Source organism: Dermacentor variabilis, chromosome 3, assembly GCF_050947875.1.
Source record: "Dermacentor variabilis isolate Ectoservices chromosome 3, ASM5094787v1, whole genome shotgun sequence".
Classification (NCBI taxonomy): Eukaryota; Metazoa; Arthropoda; class Arachnida; order Ixodida; family Ixodidae; genus Dermacentor; species Dermacentor variabilis.
The window spans coordinates 217,731,012-217,757,553 of record NC_134570.1 but is presented as its reverse complement, the minus strand read 5'-3'; the positions used below and the strand labels follow the sequence as shown (position 1 = coordinate 217,757,553).

Sequence of the window (26,542 nt, the reverse complement as noted above, 5' to 3'; positions counted from 1 at the left end):
TGCGCATCTAAACTACATTTACTGACGGATAAGCGCCTACAGGCCTGTTGGTGCAAACGATGCGTCACAGCAGGAGCAGACGACGCGCGGCGCATGACGAAAGACGCGACTGCAGCGCCGGTAGTTTCAGTGACACCCATTGCGGCCACGTCGGCCAATGGGCTCGCATAGGGAGCAATTTGTACAAGAAAAACACTCATTCACAGTGGAGGAAAAGAACTCGGAAGCTTACCAGCAAGTATGCGACTTACATGGTGAGCAAAATGGCAACAAAGAACGTCAAGTGGAATATCGGAGACGCTGAGATAATCTCATGGGTGGCAGCAATGGAAAAGAAACCTGCTATGAGTAACAACTTAACAGGAAAAAATGAGGGAAAGTAAACATGTCCTCAGTAGAGATTAGTAAGCAGTGATTGGAAGAGTGGTGGAAGTAGGGATATGACAACCAATGGAGGCATGCAAAAACAAAGTTCACAATAGGGACTCTAAGTTTGGTTATGAGAATTTATCGTGGGCTTTTTTTCCTTTTTTTTTCTTTTTAACATGTGCAGGACATTAGGCAATATAATAAGAAGAGCTTGGTGGGGCAACCCACCGCCCCATTCCAAAGGCGATGCTCATAGCATCCATCCATCCACGTGACTTTTAGTGATGAATTAAGGATATAAATCCATGCGTAATGAAAAAAACATGGCTCGTTTTAGCCACAACAATAGGGAATCATTCCATTAGCACGGTTATCTCAATTTATGTTCTGAGCAGTTGTCTGTCCCTTTAATGAAAATGAAATGAAATTTAATGAAAAGCTTTTGTTTCTTTTGAATAAGACATTTCAACTTGGAAGAATCAGTGCAAGAAATGAGATAAAATTTTGTGCGTTTGGTTCTTTGTGTGAAGTCACCACCTATGTTGGCATGCGAAGCAGCCTTGAAAAAAAAAAAAGAAGTCGCTTGTCAAGGTATGACGAATTTTCCATCAAAAGCAATGAACTTCAAGATTAAAGCTAACACGTGAACCCTAAATAACAGAGGCCACACACAGACACGCGAGAGTGGCGATACTTTGGCTAGGTGGATGGAGAGGAAATGAGCACCCCGTTCTCGCAAGACACTTCGGCTCTTAAAGCAAGTCTGTACATCAGTGGAAATAGGGAGGGTGGAGGGGTTCCTGCGGCTGGGAAAGTTGGTGGGTTCACCTAAAGCCAGAAAGCATTGGTCACAAACCCCTCGACTAAGTTATGGTCTAAATAAAAAGGTGTCCTTTCACTAGTTTCGTTTTTGAGGGGGTACTGGCAATGCAGAACAAAAGCCTTGCTCTTTTTGCTAGTAGAGGCAACCAAGTTTTGTCGCTGTCTTGCATGCAATGTTAGAAATACAGCAAAACCTTGTTAATTCGAATTTCATAGGACAAAAAAAGAATATTAGAGTTGAGTGAATGTCGAATTAGCTAGAGTCATCATCATCATCAACCTATTTCTGTCCACTACAGGACGAAAGCCTCTCCCTGCGATCCCCAATTACGCCTGTCTTGCAAAAACCGATTCCAACTAGCACCAGCAAATTTCCTAATTTCATCGCTCCACCTAGTCTTCTGCCGTACTCTACTGCGCTTCCCTTCTCTAGGTACCCAATCTGTCACCCTAATGGTCCAACGGTTATCTAATCTGCGCATTACATGACCTGCCCAGCGACATTTTTTTTCTCTTGATGTCTATTAGAATATTGTCTCTACCCGTTTGCTCTCTGATCCAAACCGCTCTCTGTCTGTCTCTTAAAGTTATGCCTAGCATTCTTCGTTCCAGCGCTCCTTGCGTGGTGCTTGTTCTCAAGCTTTTTTGTCAGCAAGAGTATGAAGGACACGATAAGCAAATGCTTATTACATCAGCACGGTTTTATCTACTGAATGAATCTGCAAATGCTGTTTCTATTTTGGACAAAAGCAGTGCAGAAGCTGTAATCTGCCTTTTTCATTTTCCTGTGCTGCTCTCTGCCACACGCCGCTGGAAACGTTTTGGAAGGGTGCCGGGGCTTTCGCCGGTTGATTTGTGTACCTGCACCCATGTTGAGTGCGCATCAGTTGTGCATTTCGTAGATTGCGAATGATTGTTAATGGCTTCTCCGGGGCAGAATATCATTCCTGGAAGTCATGAAGCATTCAATGACAACTGGGTTAGCAGGCCTGAGTGCGCTGTTGTGCAAAAAGTGCGGCTGATAAAGGCACGCTGAGTTCCGCTTGCCAACATGGCTGCCTGCACTTGGAGCTTGCGTTTTATATTTTTTTAAACATTTAGACATTTCGCATATTCAACAAGTCTTCAAGCGCAGCCTTCCACACTGGATTTATCAAAGCGGTGCACTTGTTTACATCGACATCTACAGCCACAGATCGTTGTTAGCGTCAAATATCTTGGAAAAAGTGCATCGCTGATATGAAATGTCAAAACGTAGCAAAACATACATATCTGTGCATATGTCTTGGCAGCAGCGGCAGTGCTTGGGCACCAGCTCACACATTCATTTCTGGTTGTACAGGCTATCTTGTCAAGCAAGGTCATCTCAGAAGACCACCCAGACTTGGCTGGATCAACTGCATGTGACATCAAAGAAGCCATCTTGTCAATCAAGATCTTCACAGAAGACCACCAGGCGGTGCTCGCTTGTTCCAGCATCGCTACTTAAAGGCCATCTTCATCTGTTGTCGACCAGTCTCGGCAGCGGCGGCAGTGCTCGCGCACCAGCTCACCCATTCCTTTCTGGTTGCACAGGTTGGTTGTGACAGCATCTGTCGTTTTCTTTGTTATCCTGTTACTGTCGCTGCTGCCAAGAACTGCTATTATGCTACTTGTGTCCTTGCATTAGGTTTTTAGTGTTTTTTTTTTAATTGAGTGCTGTTAGATATGGCCTACCTGTGCTGAGCTCACTAATGTTGAATTCCAATGGCGGAGTCGGAGCAAGTTTGTTCCAATGACAGAGTGAGGGCGGGAGTAAGGTGTTCCGATGAGAGAGTCGGAGTGGATTCAGAGTGGGAGTCACTTTGTGGAGCAGAAAAAGATGCTCCGCCAAAATCGGCGGAGTGGACCGGAACTCTGCGTGACGTATTTCCTTTACTACGTTTGTCTGCTGGGAGGCGCCACCGGTCACAATTCGCGAGGAAGCAAAAGCTGATGCACGCTTGGCGAGATATCCATTCCGCACTTTTAAAAAAACAACAGGTGAACGGCGCTGAAGAGACAAGCGACCGGTGCGGCGGTGCTGGGAGCAAACAGCAGAAGGAAATGACAACACGCAAGGCATCCTGGGTAACTCGGCGATAGAAGTTCCGCTTCCGCCTTGCTCCGGCGGCGCAGGTTGTGTTCTACTCGCGGATTTGGAGGCGTTGCTCTACGCCAGAGTCGAGTGCTCACTCGCGGAGTCCGTCGGCTGCTCCGACTCCGCCATTGGAATTCAACATAAGAAAATTGATGAACTGGAGTCACAACTTCTTAATGAATCGGATCGATTGACTGATCGCATTGTTGACAAAATTATAGTTAACATGAAGACATCTGGGGTTGACGTGCTGGAGATCAAGAAGCATGTGGAGAGCCTTGAATCCAGTCTAAAATTTCTGAATGATCTGGTCGATAAGCTGCACAGTGAAAAGGCCTCACTAGTGGCAGGAAACAAAGCCCTGAAAACGGAAAACTGTTCACTTTCCCGAAGGGTCTCCGAGCTCGAGCAGTACTCTCGCATGAACAATATAGAAATCACAGGTATCCCCTGTACTCAGGGCAGGAAAACTGGATGCCCTGTGACTTCCTCTGATGTCGATGTTGTTCATCGGGTCTCTACTAAAGATAAGGGTAGGAAAAATTTAATTGCTGGGTTCTGTTCTCAAACGAAAAAGAACGATTTTATCAGCAAGGCACGAAAGGCAAGGCTCTGCCTGAATGACATCGGAAAATATGACAACAACCTTCCCATATTTGTCAATGACCACTTGACACCACAAAATAAGGCACTCTTTTCCAAAGCACTGGGGCTAAAAAAATCCAACAACTGGAAGCACCTGTGGACGGATAATTGTCAGATTAAGGCTAGAAAGACAAATGAAAGCCGTGTTTGTCGCATTGCGGATGAGTCTGAACTTTCTGTTTTCAACTAACTGCCTCGATTCTGACTCTTAAAAGTCATTACCATCCACCATGGATTCTTACCTCTCAACATCTGCACTGAATAAATTCATGTCGCGCGACTACCATTCAATTATTCACTTTAATGCTAGAAGTCTCTGCAAGCATTTTGATGATTTTCAGAACCTGTTTTCGACACTTAACAATGCCTTTTCAATAATATGTGTGTCTGAAACCTGGCTTAGTAATGATGACAAGGACCTATTCTGCTTTAACTCATACACTTCTGAGTATTCTCACAGAGAGACGAGTAATGGCGGTGGTGCAGCTGTATTTGTCTCATCGAACATTCCATATAAAGGACGGCCTGATTTGAAATATTACTAACTGTGAATCTGTGTCTGTTGAATTTGATTCCCCCATCTTCAGTATAGACAAAAAGAACTTAGTGTTTGGCTGCATTTATCGCTCACCTTCTTCTCTAGTTACTGACTTCTGTAGTGCCCTTGATCAAACCATGGAAAAAATATCATGCGCTAATTGTAACATTATCAACATTAACCTCATAGATACCAATTCATCTAATTCTTCTAGTTATTCAAGCATCTTCCATAGTTTTGGATATGAATGTTTAATTTCTCTCCCTACTCGTTGTCCTAACATTGCCGATGGCACCTTAACTGATCACACATTATCGAACTTAACAGATCCACCTGAGGCTGGTATTATTACCACCAATATTACCGATCACTATCCTATCGTTCTACACCTGCAAAATCACTCAGCCTTATCTAACATGTCATTTTACAGAGTTATACTTGACAAGGAGATGTTTTTTGCTAGCGTAACTAAAGCTGACTGGTCGGAAGTTGTATCATCTAATGAACCTCAAAAATCTTTTTCGAAATTTTTAACGACACTTTCATTGCATTTAAACTGCCACTCTCATAAAATAAAATGCAGAAAAAAGGTATCATCGCCAGAAAATCCTTGGCTTACAGATAGCCTTCCAAAAGCAATGCGGTCATGTGAAAATTTTTATAAGAAAACAAAGAAGCAACCTTTCAATACTAAATTACTTGCCCGTTATAAAAAATTTTCTAACTCGCTTTCTGCACAGCTGAGAAGTGCGAAGAGAAATTATAATGCAAAAAAATTATAGAATGTGGTAATAGCACTAGAAAAAAGTGGGAAATAGTCAACACCTTTTTAAACCGTAACTCTCAGAACGTCATTTCGAGAATCATTCACGACATGGTATACATTAATCCGCTTGATATTGCAAATGCCTTTTGTGATGCTTTCTTCAATAACACATCTGATTCCGCTTCATGCTGTAACATGTCCTTTAAACGCTTACCTCATTCTTGTTTTGGTTTTCCAACAACACCTGATGAAGTAATTTTAGTAATTAAAACCCTTAAAGCCACTAGTGCTGGCCTAGATAGTATTAACGCCAACGACATTAAAATGATGCAATGATACCACATTAAAATGATCGCGGAACATATCGCTAACGTCCTCTCAGCTATCATTAACGTGATTTTTAAAACTGGTGTTTTTCCACGTGAACCTAAACACGTCGAGTCATTCCCGTTTTCAAGAAGGTGATCGCACGCTTGCACATAGTTATAGACCCATTTGCGTTCTTCCATTTTTAATAAAGTTATTGAAAAACTTATCGAAAAGCGTCTAACAAAATATTTAGATAAATTCAGTATTCTTTCCCCTTATCAGTTTGGCTTTCGTTCTGGCTTTTCAACTAATCTAGCACTTGCTTCTCTTACTGATTGTATTAAAAAAGTGATTGATGATGGTAATTTTGCAGCGTCGATATTCGTTGATCTATCCAAGGCCTTCGACACACTTAATCATACAATTCTTTGTGCTAAACTTGAGGCCATCGGAATAACTGATCCGCCTCTACTTCTAATCCGCAGTTACTTACAAGATAGAAAACAAGTCATTAACATTTCTGGGTACTACTCTAAAGAAGCTACTACTAACGTTGGTGTACCACAGGGGTCCACATTAGGTCCTCTACTTTTTCTAATTTATATTAATGATCTGCCTAGTTGCCTCTCCTTATCGAAGTGTATTCTTTATGCTGATGATACTACTATATTTAGTTCTAACAAATGTATATCAACACTAACACGTAAGCTAAACGAAGATCTCGTGAAAATTTCCACATGGTGTAAACTTAAGAAGCTGCAGATTAACCATAATAAGACCAATTTTGTCGTCTTTGCCTCACATCAGTGATCGCCTGAGCTCCTTCAATCTATTTCCATCAACAATCATCTAATCACTGCAGTTGATCATCGCACCTATTTAGGTGTGGAATTTGATCGTCATCTTAAATTTCACCTTCACATAGCTAATGTGAAAAAGAAACTGGCATACGGAATACGCGCGTTTTAATCGAAGCACGACCACAATTCTCATTTTCAACTCTCAAGTCGCTTTATTATGCTTTTGTTCATTCTCATATTAACTATAACATTGAATCATGGGGAAACACTTATAACAGTCACCTAACTTCGTTGAAAGTCATTCAGAATCGAGCCATTCGACTAATAACATTTTCACCTCGTAGCATTAGCGCTAATCAGCTGTTACATGCACATAATATTTTGAATGTGACTGATCTTGTTAAATATAACCTGGCCATATTTATTTTTAGGGCATTAAACAATACTATTCCAGTAACCATCATACCAAAGACATCCCTTACTAATGTAAATAATATTAGATTTGCAGGAAATATGAACTTCATTTTACCCATTGTTTGCACCAACTATGGTAAGCAGTCATTACACTTTTCAGCTTTATCTCTGTCGAACACATTACCATTTCCTTTAAAATTGTTCAAAGCTCACAGGTTTCATACAGAATTTAAGTATTTTCTTTTAGCTTCCTCCGACTTTCCCATTTGAGTGTACTATGTGTTGTATTTTTAACTTTCACTTTGTTTCTTTATATGTCTCTTGTATTTTTCTTACTTTTTTTTCTTCTTAAGTTATTTTTTGTAGTTTTACCTTTTGTTGTCTAATCCAAAGCCTTGTTATCACTTAATACATTCATCTGCTGCTTTTGCTTTTCTGTTCATTTATGCCTTGTCTCCTAAAACCTTTATTATTGGAAATTTCACATGTTGCCATTATTGTTTTATTAATTCTAGTCATCATGCACAGGAGGTCCCATTTTAGTTTCTAACTACGGGACCTCCTTCTGTATAAACTTATCATGTAATTATCCCCATTTTTTGTCTTGAATAAAACTGATTCTGATTCTGATATGTACCGTGTTGTTCCATGTCGAGACGTCTCAATACGAGCGGCCGAACCACTTAAACAACGGCAACTGAGATCCAGATAACATATTACGGACTGCTAATTTATTTCTGATTCTTGCTTTTTATTAAATGTCATACATACAATTTACGCGTGCCATAAAATATTATTAGAGAAAACTGTGCTCACATAAATTAAATGCTCATTTATAGGCCGTGTTGTTCCTTTGCAAAAACGCGGATACCATCACTGACACTGTTGTATAACTGAGTGCGTTTTTGTGTGGCCCAAGTTCATGCTGCTGTATACCGAATGTACCATCACAGTGCTCCCCGGTGAGGAAATCCCACATCTCATCACCACGATATGGCCTGTCAAGAAGGGAAGACCTAAACAAGTCGTATGCAACGTATACAGTCCCCCCCGCGACAGAAAGGCTGACTTCGCGTCATTGTTCCGGCACCTACAGGGAATGCTGGAGCACCGCGATCGCCTAATTATAACCGGAGATTTCAATGCAAAGCACAACACGTGGGGCTACTCGACAGCAGACACCAAGGGCGCCAAGCTCTTAGAAGCCATAGAGCGCCACGAATACACACTAATTACAGTACCAGGTACACCTACTCGAATAGGAAACAGTGCCAGCAGGGACACGACTCCTGATCTCACCATCACCAACGATACCGTGGGAACAAGCTGGAGGGTCCTAGACGACTCACTGGGTAGTGATCACTACATTATCGAAATCACCAGCGCCTCGGCTAAACTACGCCGACCCCTAGGGAAGGCCAAAATTACAAATTGGCCTAAGTTTAGGGAGAGGCAACAGCTCGATTTAGATACAAGTCTGCCCTTCCCGGAACATCAAGGCCGCTTAACCACGATCAAGGAGTGGGCCAAACGCATCAAAGAACTATATGACGCCAACACTAAAGTGTACCAAACCGATACCGACACGCCGGCAATCGACAACCATCTAATACACTTATGGGAAGCATGCAGAGGCCTCACAAGAAGATGGCGCAAACAGAAGCTAAATCGCAAACTTAGACTTAGGATTTCAAAAGTCACTAAACAGGCCAACGATTATGCCCTGAAGGTTCACAGGGACAATTGGCGCACGTTCTGCGATTCGCTTAAAGGCACGCTAAGCACCAAAAAGACATGGAACATACTCCGCAGCATCATTGATCCTTTAAACACCAAAACAGAAACAAACACAACCCTACAAAAACTCGTTGGCGAATATCCGGGAACCGAGGATGAACTCATACAGGAACTCCAGCAAACGTACAGGGGAATCCGGACCGGGCATCCGAAACCATACCCTCAATATCCGGGAGCTCCGAACGAGATACTTGATGCACCCATCACGTATGCGGAGGTATACGCGGCAGCACAGAGCTTCAAGAAAAACACGGCACCGGGTCCCGACGGGATCACCAACGCCATCTTGAGAAACCTAAGCAATGAAACCCTGCGAGCCTTTACAAAGCAGCTGAACGAAGAAATATGGGCACCGGGCAGAACATTACCCGAGGAATGGACTACAGCTCACATAGTCCTTATACCCAAACCAGGAAAACCGCGCAGGCTCGATCAATTACGACCGATCTCGCTTACGTCTTGCCTAGGCAAGCTTCTTGAACGAATTGTACTCACTCGAATGGAACAACACATGGAAGAACATGGACTACACCCCAATTGCATGTACGGATTTTGGAAAGGCATGTCATCACAGGATGTCTTCCTCCTCCTCAAGGAAGAGGTCCTCAACCCACAACCGGGCAGCAACAACAACATACTCCTAGCCCTCGACGTAGAAAAAGCATTTGATAATATAGCACACGAAACCATCCTAGATGGCCTCGCCGCCATAGGATGCGGAGAGCGAGTATACCATTATGTCGTGGCTTTTCTCAGCCACCGCAAAGCTCGCATCGGCATAGCAGGCGTACAATCGGACATATATGACCTACCGCAGAAGGGTACTCCGCAAGGGTCAATATTATCTCCTTTCCTCTTCAACATCGGACTTAGAAAACTTGCTTTACAACTGGAAAACATCCCAAAACTCGGATGTGCCTTCTATGCCGACGATATCACTCTATGGGCAACCAAGGGTTCATACGGCGACAGAGAAAACACGTTACTCACAGCTATCGGATACATCGAGTCATACCTAACCACAGCAGGAATGAGGTGTGCCCCACACAAGTCGGAGTACCTTCAAGTCCGGCCTAAGCAAACTAAGGAACATTGAGCCCCGCCAATACATCCTGAGATTGCCGGGCAACCTATAAAGCGCGTCCCGACCGCACGCATACTAGGTATGCACATCCAGGAGAACAACGGCATAAAGCTAGCCTCAGAGAAATTAAATCACGTTATAAGAAGCACCTCATCACTCATCGCCAGAGTAGCGCGCAGCAAAGATGGTTTCACAGAGGACGAAACCTTAAGACTGGTACAAGCCCTCGTCATCAGCCGTGTCATGTACGCGCTACCGTATCAAGTCAAGCGCAAAAGCGAGACAGAACGCATGGACACTCTTATAAGAACCGCGTACAAAACGGCCTTACAGCTACCGTCAAGCACAAGCACAAAGAAATTACTAGCGCTAGGCGTATACAACACCTTTGAGGAGCTAGCAAGTGCCACGCTCATAGCGCAGAGGGAGCGCCTCAACAAGACTCAACAGGGAAGACACCTTCTTCAACGGCTAGGGTACCCGCTGACACCTCAGTACTGCAAAGAAGAAACACAACTCTTGCCTAACCACATTAGAGAGAACATTGTAGTAGACCCTATCCCCAAGAACATGCACCCCACCCACAATCAGGAAAGAAGAGCAGCGCGTGCCCGCATGTTGCACAAACGTTGTTTCAGAGACCCGGATACGTACTACACGGACGCTAGCCCGCATCCCTCGTCGCCACGTTGCGGGCTCAAATACACAATCGCGGTTGTCAATCAGGGGAACCTGGTAGCTTCAGCCTCCATCCGCGCCACATGCAGCGCAGCAGCAGAAGCAGCAGCAATCGCTCTCGCACTTCGCGACGCTGAGAGCAAGGGAAGGTCCGCCCGTGTCCTTACTGACTCACAAGCGGCTTGTCGTTTATACCTGAATGGTACACTCCCTATACAAGCCATTCCAATCCTTGGTCGCACACTACAATGGACCCACGGTATCGTCTGGTGCCCCGGGCACGAAGGCCTGCGGGGCAACGAAGAGGCGGACGGCGCAGCTCGAGGTCTCACTAGCCGAGCGGTAGACCACACCGTTCTTCAGCCCCCGACAGACCGACGAGCGACCCACGAGTTAATAACGACAGGTCAACAAATACTACAGGACCAACGGCTCGGAAGAACGCAATACGCTCCCCCACACAAAGCTCTCAATAAACTCCAGGCAAGGGACTGGCGCCGCCTGCAAACTAACACATACCCACACTTGTCTCGTCTACACGCAATCTACCCAGACAGTTATACGTCCCGAACATGTCCCTGGTGTAGCAACCACACAGCGACACTCGCGCACATAACACATGAATGCACTGACCGTCCGGGCGACGCAATTTCGCCACGAGTCACAACACACCCACTCACTACGTGGTCTTGGGAGGCGAGACTCTCCGAACTGGACCTGGGAAGCCAACTGGCGACCCTCGACCAGGCCCGGCGAGCCGCGATCGCCAGTGGAGCCCTGTCAGAGGGAACCACCCAGGAATAAACCGCGCAACGGTTTCTGCAATAATAAAGTTTCTCCTCCTCCTCCTCCTACCATCTCTTATTTGTTTTTTGACGCAGAGTTAAACAGTACATCTCTCGAATTGAGAAATGTGTCGGCATAATAACACGTACAGAGCCACCCATCTGTGTATTGAATGCGACTGGCAGCCTACGGGTATGGTGACGTACAGATGTTGGCACAGCGCTGTGTCGCCATTTGCCACTTATTGTGTACGCGCCGTGCGAAGTGAAGTGTAGTTGATTTCAAATCGCTAAGGACAGAACTGAAATATAAAAGCAGTTTCATTCGCTCTAACTGTGTACATTTCAGTTCAAGTCCGCCGGTAGTGGGTGCGTGAACACGACGACACCAGGCTTAACCTCTGCTGAACACGATCGACATTGGCTCAAACTTCATGGGCACGGCTTGAGAGGGTTGAAGCTTGTGCATTTCAACTTTGTAGGCATGTGTTGACTCACTTTGAGTGCAATTAATTATAGATACAAGCGAAGGCGCTGTTGCTATATCGCACTGTCAGTTCGATGGCCGATCGTGCAGGGTTCAGTTGAACGATGGTCGGCGCACTGATTTTGTTGGTGCCGTTGACAAGAAAGCCCGTCGCAGTGCGACAACTCGCGCTCGTCCATTGTGTTGCTGTCGGCCTGGTATGATACCTAAATAAAGTTCGCACTCACTCACTCACTGATAAAATGCTTTCAGTGAGCCACTGTACTGAATAGCCATTCAATCGTTGATGTGAGCGTCTTGTTGGTCTCGCATCGACCCAGTGTTAGCACGCCTAAAACGAGTACGAGAAGTCAGGCACGCACTGCCACCACCAGCAAGTGAGGACCAAGGCTGCAAGAAGACTTTGTCAGCAACATGATGTTTTTTAAGTGTGGCCCAAGTGTAACGCACAGGTTTTTCATTAAATTTGCTCGCCCTAAATGAAAGGCGGCAACTACCTGGCTCACGGTGCAGTCCGAACCACTTGGACGGAGCCCTGGCCGTATTTTGTTTTTAAGTGGAGTTGCAGTCTTACGCTACACACGTTTTTGGCACTGCAACGACGTCGAGCTGCGAGTGGAGTTTCGATGCAGTACACGGCACAAGTGTCTGCAACGCCATGCATCTGAGCGCCGTTTTTTTTTTCTTTTCGGGAGACTTTCCGGCATGTGGCGACGCGCGACCCTTCTAAGATGTTTCACGACTAATCCGCTAGGGCAGGGCGCATGTGTCATCGCGCCATGAAAAAGTCGAATTCTCGTGATCTCATGACTGATTGGTGCTTGCAGTGGTGATGGCCTCATGACTGTCTGAACTGAATTCATCTGAAACACTTTCTTCACTACCATGCACACATCCTGATTATTTTTTGGCCAGTGAGCTGGTCGCCAACAAATAGTCTATCCTTCACGATACAGCCAGTGCTCTTCGTCCTCAACAGCTTTGCATCAACTCAAAATGGAACTACCGTTTGCCTCAAAAGCTGGGGAACAAACCACGGCCGATATCGGCATTATCGTAGACGGCGGCCTTGCAATTTGGCAGACTGCAAGTGGCCGTTGCGTGCGCCAAGCCAAAACGAAACAATATACTCTTTGCCACAGCTGCTATGGATGAAACCGTGGTCATGGATGACGACTGCACAGTTAAGGCATGCGACCAATGCGGTGTTATGCGCGGTGATAAATCCAAGAATGAGGGCTTTAAAGGTACAAATAAGCATGAAGCGTTCTAGCATTGCTGTCATTCACGTTCGCTTTCCACTGGTGACTATGGTAATGTGGACTCCGCCACTTTTTTTGTGTGTGGCACGTTTGCAGCGCTTGCCGAGCTCCGAGAGTGGTTCGAATTAACCTACTTGCGGCCGAATATTTCCAAAGAACGAGAGTTTGATTGCATTAAGTAATGCACAATGCTGCCAGGACCAGAGAAGGAGTCCGAATTATCATATTTTTCGCATTAACGAGGGTCGTGTTAATGAGGTTTTACTGTATGAACGGCATGCTGTAGCGTCACTGAAATTTTGGTCGTCCTTATACATTACGTATATGAGGACTGGCGGCAAATAATCAAGCATGTCTGAATTTTCCATATACGAAATGTTTTATCTCCGACTGCATGCAACTCACTCGAAATTAGTTCATTCTTAATACAATGTAACAAATTAAGAAAAGAAAAACCTTGTAAGGCAAGTGCACAGTCTGGTAAACACTACTTTCTGGCATATTCCACAACTGCTCTTCACCAGCTGTCAAGGTGGAACTTTGCTGTCTCTATATGGCTTGTTAGTGACGGCAGTGATCAAAGGCATTCAAAGGCAGGTGTGGTGGGAGATGCTGCCTCGCTTGCCAAAGTTGCTACAATCATCATTTACCAGTATCAAAAGGACACTTATGATTAATTGATTACGAATTTCTCAATCACAATTGGCTTGTTTTCATGAGCTTGCACAAAGAAGCCAATCGCAATAAAGAGTGCCCCTGTGAAAACGGTAATTAAACTATGGGGTGCATGGGCTGGAGCTTTCAACGCACCATGACGCGGCCTCACGGCGGTGAATGAAGTTGGCTGGGTAGTACAAAAAATACGCTGTCCCATAGAGTAAGGCGGATCTGGCTCATCTGTGCCTTGTTTTGTCTTCTGTGTGTAGTTCCTGCACTCGAAAAGTGTTCAATGCGTACGTTGGACGTTGTCTGCTACGAAATGCAGCGCAGGTCGTGGAATGCGGGCACTTTTTGTACAACAAACCGCGCCAAAGGCGGGCGGACACGGCGAGTTGATAGCAAACTCTAGGCGAGTACATGTATACGCCAAACTACACCGAGCAGCATGTGGTCCCCAAGCACAATCATCACCATTATTGATGCGTGATGCATTGGTATGAGGGTCATGGGCCTTACACGCTAGAATTTTCAACACACTGTATGATGACCTGGTGGTGAACGACAAAATTGGCTGGGTAGTATAGAAGTCACAGCTTTCCGCATTAAGTTACACTATCGCTGGGCTACATACCCTGCACCTCCACCACTTGCAAGACAGCTGTTAAGCCTCAACGATTTATTTCGCAGGTCGCGTGCTGAAGACGATGACACTGGCCATGATGATGAATATACGTATACAGATGAAGAAGATGAAAGGGTAATATAATGCTCACACCCGTTTCGCTTGCTTTGTGTGTGTGTTCAGGGCTAATTTCTCATTTTATTGTGGTGTTCAGCTATCAGAAAAGGCACCTGCGTTTGTTGGGAGTAGTCTGTGGATCATCTCGTCTAGAGGCCGCCCCATTTTAGCTTAACCATGAAAAATGCAGTCGTCTCCAAAGAAAGGTGCATGCGGATGAGTTCTTTTTGTTGGAAAACTGCCATGCACAGGAGTTAACAGGACCTAAAAGAATTTCTGATGGTGAAGCAGCTCAATTAATTAAGCGAAAGTTCATATAGAGCGCTTGAAACTGTTTCAGAACGTGTTGCTGAGAGAACAAGCGAAGGAAAATGGATCGACTGACCTGGAACAGAGTCAGTTATGGCAGTAAGATAAGAAACTGGCCATAAAAATTATTTAAACAGCCATTGTCACATTATATGTTACTGCCAATGAGTGAATGACAACAAATTAAACTGTTGCTGAGCTATTGTTCTTTCTTTGAAAAAAAGAAAAGAAAAGCTACTGCACATCAGTGCTAGGGCTACAGACCCCCAATCACATTATTTACTGACGGCCATGTTGGGAAATGCGCTTTTGCAGCATAAGCATGCATGTGGCCTGCATTCACAGCATGAACACATAGCAGAGTCAGTCAAGCTGAGTCACGCTGCCAACGCCAGCAGCTTATTATATTCATTTCATTGGTTAACTAATTCACTGTTATTGGGCCATGGTTCTGAGTTGGTGCACATGCTTAAATGAATAGGCACATATTGTAGCAGTCTGCCGTTGCACCTTGACATTGTGTGACTTGAGCAGCACACACATGAAAGCGACAGTGCACTGAAATAGTGTCTGCAACCTGTCGTGCACAGTGCACGCATTCGTTACAGTGCTTTGCTTCCTTGGCAACGGAAGGCATGCTACAAAGCCTCCAATGCATGAAATTCTCCAAAAATTTCCACCACAAAGCTGCTGAGGCGAGCAGATATACCACAACACCATGTGTTCCCCAGCGGGGTATCGCGTTTTGTACTACCCAAAACCTATAAGCGCGGCTTGGAGGGCTATGTCGACTGGAATTTCCACAGCGTCACCTGGGCAGCCCATCAGGACCATATCGACAGAGTTATGGTTATACTGAAACAGTAACTGAACTTATCAGCCTCACATATATGGTGGGGGGCGTCTTTCATGCTAATATTGTGGGAAAAAATTTTAAAATGTTACCTTAAATACGGTATTTCACAACAGCACTGGTAGCAACAGGCATGAAAAGGTCTTCAAGAACACCTTCAAGACAAAGTCAAATGCGACAACTGTGAGTGTGAAGGAGCAATCGGTTAAATAAAATTGGTCCATCAGAGAGCCAGGCTTTTTTCAAGCCTGGTCTGTTGGCACATGAAAGGAAGTGTCCACTCGATGATACTGACTGGCATGCCCTGCACTGCTGGTGGTGTGCCGAGTGCGCGCTGGTACATGTTGAGAGCCATGTGTGGGAAGCCCAGCTGGTGGAGTGCACGACCCATGTTGAACAGGGCCTCCTGGCTTGGCCGTGCATGCAGGTACCTGTCGAGGAAGCTCATGGCCTGCAGCAGCAGCCAGTGGCGACGAGCCGAGAACTTCTGGCAGCCCATGTGCACCAGGGTCAGGCCAGCACAGAGCAGCAGCAGGGGGTCCTCGTCCTCGCTCAACAGCTGCACATACTCCGCTGCACGGTGGCAGCAATGCACTGAAATGTGGCCAGTGTGCCATATCCACAACATTCGCTATATTGAGGCACCGTTAAATACTTGAAGGGGCTCGCAAAATACTACTAGTTGGATGTAGTGGTGCCTATAATTCAAAATATTTTTGCATTAAGAAAAGAATGAAACCAATAACTTTACCTTCACAGAATAGAAGTTTATTTACACCTAACGTCCATTGTCAACTTTCAGAGAGCACTTTATGAACCACAATATGTCCTCCGTACAGTCTATTGTACATTAATTGTGAACGACTCCGCAACAATTGCAAATAGGATGGTTGGCCCCGCAATGCATGCAATTCTCTGGAACGCCAAAAACATGAAACACAACTTTTTTCCATTAGTTTAGCATGTAAAATACCTTTTCTTTTCAATGAGCTTTCGTAATTGAACGCTGAAAGTGGTATGTCATCATCCTCAGGCTGCATGAGAACTACTTTTGTTGCAATCTTGTTATGACAATGGCGATATGCTGGCACTTACGATAGGCTATTGCAAACACCTTGAACGCAATTTTAGTTTCGTACCCAATTGTAATGTGCAGGCCATTTTCAAAGTGAACTTCCTGGAGAAAAAAAAGAAAGAAAAAAAGTCATATGTAATAGTGTAAGCATTCATTGTGAGCTACCATTTTTGCTTAAGGGTATCCCATGTCCAGTTGAAAACAGGTACTTTTGGAAGGAGATAATGTGTGTTTGACGCATTCACTATCCCTAAGCTCCACCAAGACAGACACTGCTGCGAAAGGGGTCCCTGTTGGGGTCGGGCACTTAAGCGCAGACCAGTAAAGTTCGAATCATTTGGCAAAGGCCAATTTTAGGATAGAAAATGAAATTCGAGGCCTTTGGTCAGGACTGAATTAACCAAAAAGCCTAATTAACTGCAGTCAAATTAACGAGCCTACTGTACGCTCCAGCCTTGTTATATCAAATGGTTCGGTGATCCCAAAATCATTGAATACAGCCAAAATTCTATATAAACATCCATTAATTTGACTCTGGCTAATTTGATTTTAACTTAATTCGATCCCAGCCAGTACCCATACATTTCTATGCACCCACAGTGTTGTTATTTCATTCCTGAAATTGGCATTTGCCAGAAAATTCATAATTGACTGGTTAGCATGAATGCACTTGACTTCCAATGGTGACCCAAATTATAAACCCCGACAGTAGTAGCAGTGTCTGTCTTGACGGTGCTAAAGGACAGTGAATGCAACACAAACACATAATGTCCTACCGAAAAAATTCTCTGGAGATTTAGCGATAAATGCAAGTACATTAGCAGAACACCAACCTGTTTGAGGTCGTGGACCGATGATTTCAGCTGCGTTCACCATATTGCAAAGTGCTGTTAAGCGGCTCACTCGACACATGTTGCGCCTCTTCGAGGAGTTAAATGCAACTGATGGGTGTCAGGAGCAGACCACTGTCAGTTGTACTTTAGAGTATATATATATATATATATCTATTATGAGAGAATGGTTAGGCCGCACGTCTTGCTTTTATTTCAGCGAGAGAGCCACCCACTACTACAGCCCCGAGTGGTAATTGTGGGTGTGTAAATGTGAGATGCACACGCATCACTTGCAACACACGTGCATACATACATACACACAGCGATGATGAAGAGAAAGTGACACTCGGGTGCTACAGGCTTGCAGCACCCGAGTGGCTTGCTGCAACGGTTGCAGGGACGGCTTCTTTTCTGCTTCTCTCTTAACAACACACACATACAACCGGCTTCTCACGCTTCACAAACACTTCTTACCACTTTGACACTCCTGATGCTAATGCATTACAAGCCTATTTTCGGTCTGCCCTAAGATTTTTAAGCAAGAATGGTGGCTCACTAATGAATGATTACAGTATTTGGCCAATTCTAATAAGTGCCTTTTATTGCCCAAGAAAATTTATACAAAAACTGCACCTAGTGCAATTGGATACGAAAGCAAAACCATGTTCACAACAGCCTCTCAACAGAAGGGACTTTTACAACTGTCAGCATCATCACTATTGTCACTACAAGAGGGTGACAGAACAATTTCTCATGCAGCAAGACAAGCTTTAATTAATTATGACAGTCAAACATGCTAAGTTAGCAGCAATAAGGTGCATCATGTATGAACCAGTCAAATGGGCCACCATTACGTTTGTCGCACAGTTGTTTGATAAATGCAGAATATCAAAAGCGTGATGTGGTTCACACACAGTAGTAAAGTGCTGTCGGAGAGGGATGAGAAAGTGTGTAAATAATTTCCATCCTTTGAAGGCAGCTCTTGCTGGTTTCATCGTTTCTTGATTGCAGGAATCAAAGGCAAGCTAATTTCTTCCCTGTTAAGCAATCAGGTGCGCATTAGATGTCTACTTCATTTAGGAGCTACAGTGACATCATTTCTATACAGCTAGCTGGGCGAGCACACATTTAGCACACACACCTGGAGAACAGAAAGGACGAGGTGTGTCTTCTCGGCATTTCTACTTTAGTTTTATAACTTACAGAATATAGGTGGGCATCAGAGCTGGGGGCGAGTTATAATTGGGCAAATAATGTCAAATGCTTACCTGTTTTTGGCTGTTTCCTCTCCCTGTTGTTTATTTCAATATGCTGGATAAGTCTATCAATTTTGATGGTCCTGTCAAGGACCAAATAAAAGTATCAATCATTCATATTGTGAGACAACGATTAGGCCGCAGGTCTTCCTTTTATTTCAGTGAGCGAGCCACCCACTTTTACGGCTCCATGTATGTACAGATGAGGAAAATGAAATGCACATGCAGCGCTCACACCAATTTCCCCTGTGCACTGAAGCAGGCAGCTCCACTGCAACTTAGACTGGCAAGAAAAGCCGAACAAACTGAGACGTGAAATGTAAATGATCTCGGAACCACGGCAACAATGGTTGGAAGGAACTTCAATGGAAGTGACACAGTAGTTCACAAGGGAGGTTTGTTCTGTAATGATGTAGAGTCCTAGAAGACGCGAGAGGAACTTCTCACACCAGCCTGGGATACGAACGAATGTCCAGAGCAGCACCTCATCTACGGGTTGAAAGGAAACTTCACGTTGAGAGCTATCGTAATGCTGCTTGCGGTCTTGTTGGCTGGCTTCTGTATTGAGTTGAGCACATCGTCAACATTCATCAATTCTTGAAACGAACCGTTTGGACACAGACCCCAAGGAGCTAGTAGGGAGATTAAAGAAAGAGGCATCGAGTGTAAACGTCGGCGACCGGCCATAAATGAGGTAGACAGGGGAGCACCCAGTAGCTCATTGAACAATGGGGTTATGCGCAAACATCACAAATGGAAGAATTGTGTCCAAGTTGTTGTGGTCTGGTTCGATATATATAGATATTATGATGTAGATAAAGATTAGGCAAAATTATATTTACAAAATATACAGAGAAGTCGCAGCCAGGATGGCAGAATAACCACAAAACACGAATGAGCTATTTTGATTGTCCTCTTCGTCGTCCTGCTGAGCACCTTCTTCAGAATGTGGGAATGGCATGTAACATAACCCCTGGCGGTCAGAGCACTGTCTTGGCACTTAGACAAGGGAAGGGCAGTAGGCTGAAACGTACGGCTTGAGACGGGACACATGCGCAACATCGGTGGGGGGCAATGAAAATCACAAGTTACCATCTAATTGGGTGATCATGTATGTTGCCTTAGTGAGCTGGCGTAAAACCTTGTAGGGTACAGAGTTGTGGGAAAGAAGTTTCGAAGACAGGTCGACAAGGTGGCAAGGGGTCCAAAGGAGGACCAAGGAGGTTGGCTCAAAGTGATCGGTTCTGTGGTGGCTATCGTAACAGGGCTTTTGAGTCAGCTGCGAGGCAGAGAGATGGTCTCGTGCAATGTGACGAGCCGTTTGAGCATGAGCATATTATCGCGGGCATATTCTGTAGCAGTCTGCGGAGCTGATGGAAGTAGTGTCTCTAAAGGCAATGTGGGGTGGCGGCCAAACAAGAGATAAATGGGGGAAAAGCCGGCAGTGTCAAGGCGGGATGAGTTGTGTGCAAATGTCACATAAGCCAAACTTTCGTCCCAATCACGGTGATCTGCTGATACGTACATGGATAACATTGTGATGAGCGTGCGGCTGAGGCGTTCCATAAGTCCATCATCTACGAGTGGTAGGCGGCGGTTAGCTTGTGATGTGTGGAACAAGAGCGAAGAATATCGTTGACAACATGCGCAACGTGTGCAAGAACGCGATCATTGCCGCAAGCGCAGTTCCGGAGGTTTGCAGTTTGGCCGATCGTTTAATTAGGACCACAATTTGGCTGCTAAGGTCTACCAAATATGAGACTTTACATCTCTCGCTTGCGTTCTGCAGCAGCAAGAGCCTGATCTTGTGTGGTCTGGCCGGGCAGAAAGTTGTGTAGCCTGAGTTCACATTTGAGGGACATTTGTGACCAAGAAGTTCGTTTGTCGGTATGCCGCACTATCATCCTGGTAACCAGACGTGGCGCAAAATAGATTTAGAGTGTCACACGCACGGCGTTTGCCAATTAGCAGATGCAGATGTATCAACAGGGTGCAAAATCGATTGCTGAGATGTATAATGAAACTGATGAGCCACATGCTGAGCAGGCTGTATGACCTTATTCATTCAGCGCACCTTTCTTTCTCGATAGTTGGCGTGGATCTTCTTCTTTAGTGCGGCTATGGCTGCGCATGACTGTTGCGTGGCAGAGCGCATACGCAGCCCACACGCCCTGTTTTAATCTGCCGCGTGTTCAAAGAGTGGCCGTGTTTAGATGATGATGGGCTTTGGAGACCCACCGAAGCGAGAGGTAGATGAAACATCCACTTGCCACTGCCGGCACCTTTCACGATAGCGTCGTCCCACTGTGGGCGACAGAGTGGTTTCACGTGGCTGGTTTTGCTACGTACTGCTGATGTGAAGATATCATCAACACAACATGAAACCACATCTTTCGTTGCTGGTTCTCAAATTACAAAAAATGAATTTTTTCCTCATTTACATTTGCTTTTTCCGATTGCCCGGTAGTTCGGAAAACCTTGCGGCCCCTTCCATGTAAGAAAAATTCATCGACTGTACTTACATGCATAAAAGGTTGAATTTCAATATACTGAAGCAAACTGCCAATTTTACCACCTTCATTATACTGAGGGTTAACTGTACATAGTGCATAGCAGACAATGTAATGCGCTGTCCTCACTATGTGTAGTTTAGGCATTATCCTCCAGGTGGCGACTCTGCTCAACCTGCCCAATCAGTTCCATGTAGATAACACCCAAAACTGCACAGCACATGAAAACTACGTCACATGCAAATGTTAATTTGAAAAAAAGACTTATTTGTAGTTTGGCAGCTTCCCATGGAGTTGCAAACTGTAAAATTTTTTATGCTGTCTATGGATGCAACCGCCTTCGCCACTTCGACCTTTCTCGCCATGGAGAACTTCTCGGGGTAATTCTGTATTTTCTCTGGTCGTGTCAACGGCCTCTGCAGTGCTTATTGACAGTTCTTTGCTGGTGAATGCATGGTTCCGACAATTTACACGAAGGCAAGCAAACAGTTCCGTTTCTGAACTGTTATAAGAATAGCGCCCCACAGGCTATATTCTTGGTCAAATGCTGTACTTTCGCGTGACTCGGCATCGACGCACCGGTGTCTATGAACAACATCTTCTCTCGTACAGCATAAACCATGCTAAATTGGCACTGTGCAAGGAATGCTGGTGCTTGTAGATGGTGACATGTTCGATGCCAAATCACACGAATCACACGCGGGATCGTGTCCCCAAAAGTGACTGACCAAGTGACTGGCTTCGGAATGCGTCTCCCTAGAAACATGTTTTGAACAGTGAATGAGCAAATATTTACTTAGCTATATCTGACACTGCATTGGATCTTGTAGTCTTGGTCTAGTTATAGCCATACAATAACCTATTAAAATAAAGTGGGGCCAATCAAAATTTTAATTTATTTCATTATAAGCGATAATACTATCTGTGTTTGTTGTATCAAGATTTGACTGCAATAGAATATTCCTCTGTAACTCTCTCTGATGTTTTAAAACCTTGGGGGTAAAAATATATTCAGCAAAAGAAAATGTGCTGTTGGGAACGTACCCAAGGCATGCTTGTAAGTACCAGAGACCAGGGCATTGTGGCCGTTGAGCATTCCCAGGGGCACACTATCCGGGTACTTGTACAACAGCCGCAGGCAGAAGCGATTCTGCCGCATCACTGGGCTCAGGTTCATCGCCAGTCCAAACAGGTTCCAGGCACGGTTGTAAGTGGGGTACTGCGTCAAGAAACCCACCATTGCCAAAAATTCGCTGTGCCCAGGCAAATGCAGCTACAATGAAAACTTGCTGCCTCCTTAAGCACATGCATGCAATGAAGCTTCTTTTGCAGAAAACGGTGCTAATGTGGCACTTCATCATTGGCCCTTTTTTTTTAAAGAATATCATGACTCAGTGCAGCAACGGATATGACATGCGATTTCGAAACATTTCAACTGTTACATTACGTGTGTGACACACGTGGTGTACAAGGTGCCGCTGAAATGTAAAAAAGTTTACATAAGCCAGACAGGCCGGTGAACCAATGAGAGGCCGTGAGAGCAGTACAACTCTTTGAGCACTTCTGACGGAGAAAATCTGTCTAGCTCGGGAATGCGGCTGCGTCCTGCATTTTTCCAACGTTAAGATTCTTGATAGAGGCAGGGGCAAGGAGAAATTTTCAAGGTGTATCGCATGCAAGGGGATAATTGCATCGGCACAGCTTCTATCTCACTGACGCAGAAGGAACTACGTTTCCTATCGCACTGGCGCCACAGCCACTTGGCCTGTCAGGTGATCAACATTGTGTGGTGTGCTTTGGCTCTTCAGCTGCGCATGCTCGCCAGCTTTTCCGGGGAGACAGGTTTCTTTTTTTTTTTTCAATGAAGCACCGTTGTTAGCCTGGTTGTTGCATGTGCCACGTCTCTCCTTCGTTCCTCGTCTTTTAACTGGTTTATATCTCAAGAATATCTACCAACTGACCCAGATCGCAACTCTTCTGCAATGGCACCATAGTAGCGTGCCCTGTAACCTAGCCGCCGATGGCGTCGTTACTAAGGCATACGGTGAGCACGTCCACCAATGCCATATATGATTAACTCAAGCAGGCTAGGTGACTATTTATCACTGACCCGTTTCAAAGGGGATGCCAATAAATCATTATCATTATCATATCGAAACAAAGTGCTAGTGTGGTTGCTCAGTGGCTATGGTGTTGGGCTGCTGAGCACAAGGTTGCGGGAACGAATCCCGGCCATGGCGGCCGCATTTCGATGGGGGCGAAATGCAAAAACACCTGTGTGCTTAGATTTAGGTGCACGTTGAAGAACCCCAGGTGGTCCAAATTTCCGGAGTCCTCCACTATGGTGTGTCAGAAAGTGGTTTTGGCACATAAAACCCATAATTTAATTTTAATGGAAACAAAGTGCTCGTGTGGGCTCTGGACCCACTGCGCATGCGCTACTTCACCTGCAACAGTAAAGAATACGCTCCACGTGAGCCACACATTCCCGTGTTACTGCTTTCTTCATGAACAATGAATTGGAGGGCAGCATCCCGAGCAGAACAGGACCCTACCATTCGCACCGCCAAAGCAAAAGCTAAGCACTGTTGCTGAGAGCTGTGTGGAAAATAAAGAGTGGTCTGTAACTGTACGTACGTGTACATGTCTCTTTCAATTTTATTGCCGCGTTATATCGTGAATTAAAAACACCTAAAGAGCTGTGCTCAAATTTTGCATTAGGGAGTATTGTGATTATCGGTGAATTTCTTCAGGCAGAGTCCTCGATCATCCCCATCATCCCTCTCACTTATGGTTAGACAGCAGCTCTGAGCTAGCTCTGCTTCTGGCCGCATTCCTCTTCTATTTTCCAAAAGATAACTTTGAAGATGAACTGAGGCCCTAAGAAGCATGTGTCTCATTTGGATGTTATGTGCATTAACTCTTTATTGCCAAGTGTTGCGTACAAGCAACATACCAGGAAGAAATACCAGAGAGAAAAGGCTATCATCGAAAGTTTCACCATTTTCCACTGTACCAGAGATACCTATAAATTTTGCATATTGCAGTCTTTTCATACGCGACTCCAATGCAAGTGGAACTGACAAAATCAACTCCGGCGACATCCTCCTTTTCGTTGTTACATGAATTGACATCTGAGATGTTTCTCTATGTTGTTAAGAACGGCCCGCTGATGTGCAAGTTTTGCCAACCAGTTGCTACCGCGGGCGTCAACTTTTCCTGGAGCGTCGCCGCACACCTCTAGCCATGGCGTGACTAAGTCGACTGTGTGTCGGGAACAATACGTGCGTCCTCAACTCTCCGTCGCTGGAGCCGAGTTTGACAAAGCAGGCTTTGTGCCTGCACTCGCCACCGCCGCCCTGGTCTGCCGCGAGCGGGGAAGTGCCGTGGGAACGTCGACGGAGACCCCCTTCCCACGCACCGTTCTTGAAGTAAGCCCCGGGTTCTGCGAAGACAGTCGGACGGCGGTGGCCTCCATGAACCTGTGTGTGTGTGTGTTTCTGTCACCTGGGCATTGGGGGAGGACCGAGTGTTTATAAACTGCTGTTGTGCGGATGCTGAGGACACACTCTCTCAAGCAGTCATGTTAGACTGATCAGAAGCAGTCCTTCCCTTCATCAACGTCCTCAGCGTGGATAGTTGGACGACGGCATGGGCCAGCTACCTTCTAATTCATGCCGCACTCCAATCTTGACAACGGGTTATGAGCGATGAGACTGAGCCCCCAATCCTAACAGTGTATTTTCTCTGGGAGCTTGTCTGCATATAGCTTGCTTGCATAATCCAATTTGTTCACATAAAACAAGAAGGCAATGCAGAAAATGCTGCAGACATACACAGGCAGTTCACTAGCTAGCCGAAACAAGCCCTGCTCCCTGCCGCTCCACAAAATCCACCCACCATGATACCTTGTGCCATGTACAAATTGCAGCATCAAGAGGGCACCTGGCAGATGTGGGTGTTGTGATTAAATCTTCAGAATGTTACGTTCAGGCAGCAGTTGGGAACGCTCACAAGTCACCGACATTTCTCAAACAGGTGATGATGACGAGTAATGGATTTTTATGGCGTAAGGGCCAAGGAGTGCTAAACATAAGGTGCAGTCAGTTGGTAATGAAACATGAGGCCAGGGATGTAACATGGCTGCAAAAGGCTTAGAACCAGACACTGTACAAATGCATAAAATATACACGTACTAAAGATATGAGAATTACATGTGAGGTGGGCTACGAACATAAAAGATGTGTTGCAAGTGATCATAAGATAAGAATGGAAGAATATACAAATTGCACTAATGCCTCACCAGGGTTGAACGCAAGGGTTCTGGGAAGCACGTGCTCTTACTATGCAGAACGCATTACGTATCATTGATATGTATTACATGCAGTATCCAAACATCATTTTAAAAAGTTAGAACCTGTTTGCTGCTAAAAAGCATGTCATTATCAACAAAAATTGCTGGATAGAGTGGAATATGCTGTCAGAATATGCAAGTTCTTTTTTCTTTGGGGTCCTACCTACTAACACTCTAGCAATACGTGAATGACAGCATCTCACCACAGTTTGCACAAATAGGAGGTTCATCGGCGGTCAACAGGTGCGCCATACGTGTGACCTATTCGAAGATAACAAAGAATTACCCCAGTGCATCATATTGTCACGTATACCCTGCTGGAGTATACAAGCTGAATGAAGATACAGGCGGTTGCACTTTACAAAAGCGTATATAAGCGCAACACGCGATGCCGAGACGAACTTCGTTCTCCTCTTCTTCAGTCCCTTGCTCCGCCATACCATGTGGCATTACCCCCTCTCCAAAAAAAAAAAAAAAAAGGAAGGGAAGCATACATAGGCTTGACCTGAGAGCGCCGAGATGGTCTAGGGCGAACACATAGGCTATAGTCACAATCACTGTGGTGTGCGATATAGTCACAAGGCACTGATGGACGAGCAACAACAAAAACTAACCGAAGCGGCTGAAAACGTCAAATATTAGGGGCTATAGTACGGTTTCAACCGTACAACGTGCACAATCTCAGATTGCGGTTGTTGACGTCGAGGAGTCTGGCTTCCGTCAGGAAGGACTTCATAATTCACGTCACTAATTCGCTGCAACACTCTGTAAGGTCTGAAGTAGCGATTCAAAAGCTTCTCGGATAATCCTTTTCGGCGCACGGGAGTCCAGACCAAAACTTGATCACCAGGTTGGAACTCGACATATCGATGGCGGAGATTGTAATGGTGCACATCGATGCCCTGGTGTTGCTTTATGTGCACTCAGGCAAGCTGACGGGCTTCTTCCGCGCGTTGCATGAAAAGTTCGGCATCTTGGGCGAGGTCGATATTGTCGCACCGCAGCATTGCTTCTAACATATTCTGCACTTCACGGCCGTAAACGAGGTAAAACGGCGTGAGGCGTGTTGTTTCATGTG

At 45.2% G+C, this 26,542-nt stretch overlaps 1 protein-coding gene across 3 annotated transcripts in view; it reads right to left on the bottom strand.

Annotated features, from left to right (window-relative positions):
* Positions 1–26,542, bottom strand: part of LOC142576640 (general transcription factor 3C polypeptide 3-like) — a 255,854-nt gene that overhangs the window by 4,349 nt on the left and 224,963 nt on the right. For all 3 annotated transcript variants that reach the window (XM_075686857.1, XM_075686856.1, XM_075686854.1), the window contains exons 18-19: positions 22,155–22,329; positions 15,732–16,009 (exon numbers count right to left, since the gene is read on the bottom strand). In XM_075686857.1, coding sequence (XP_075542972.1) covers positions 15,732–16,009; positions 22,155–22,329 — 453 coding nt within the window. The remainder of the gene's footprint in view (positions 1–15,731; positions 16,010–22,154; positions 22,330–26,542) is intronic.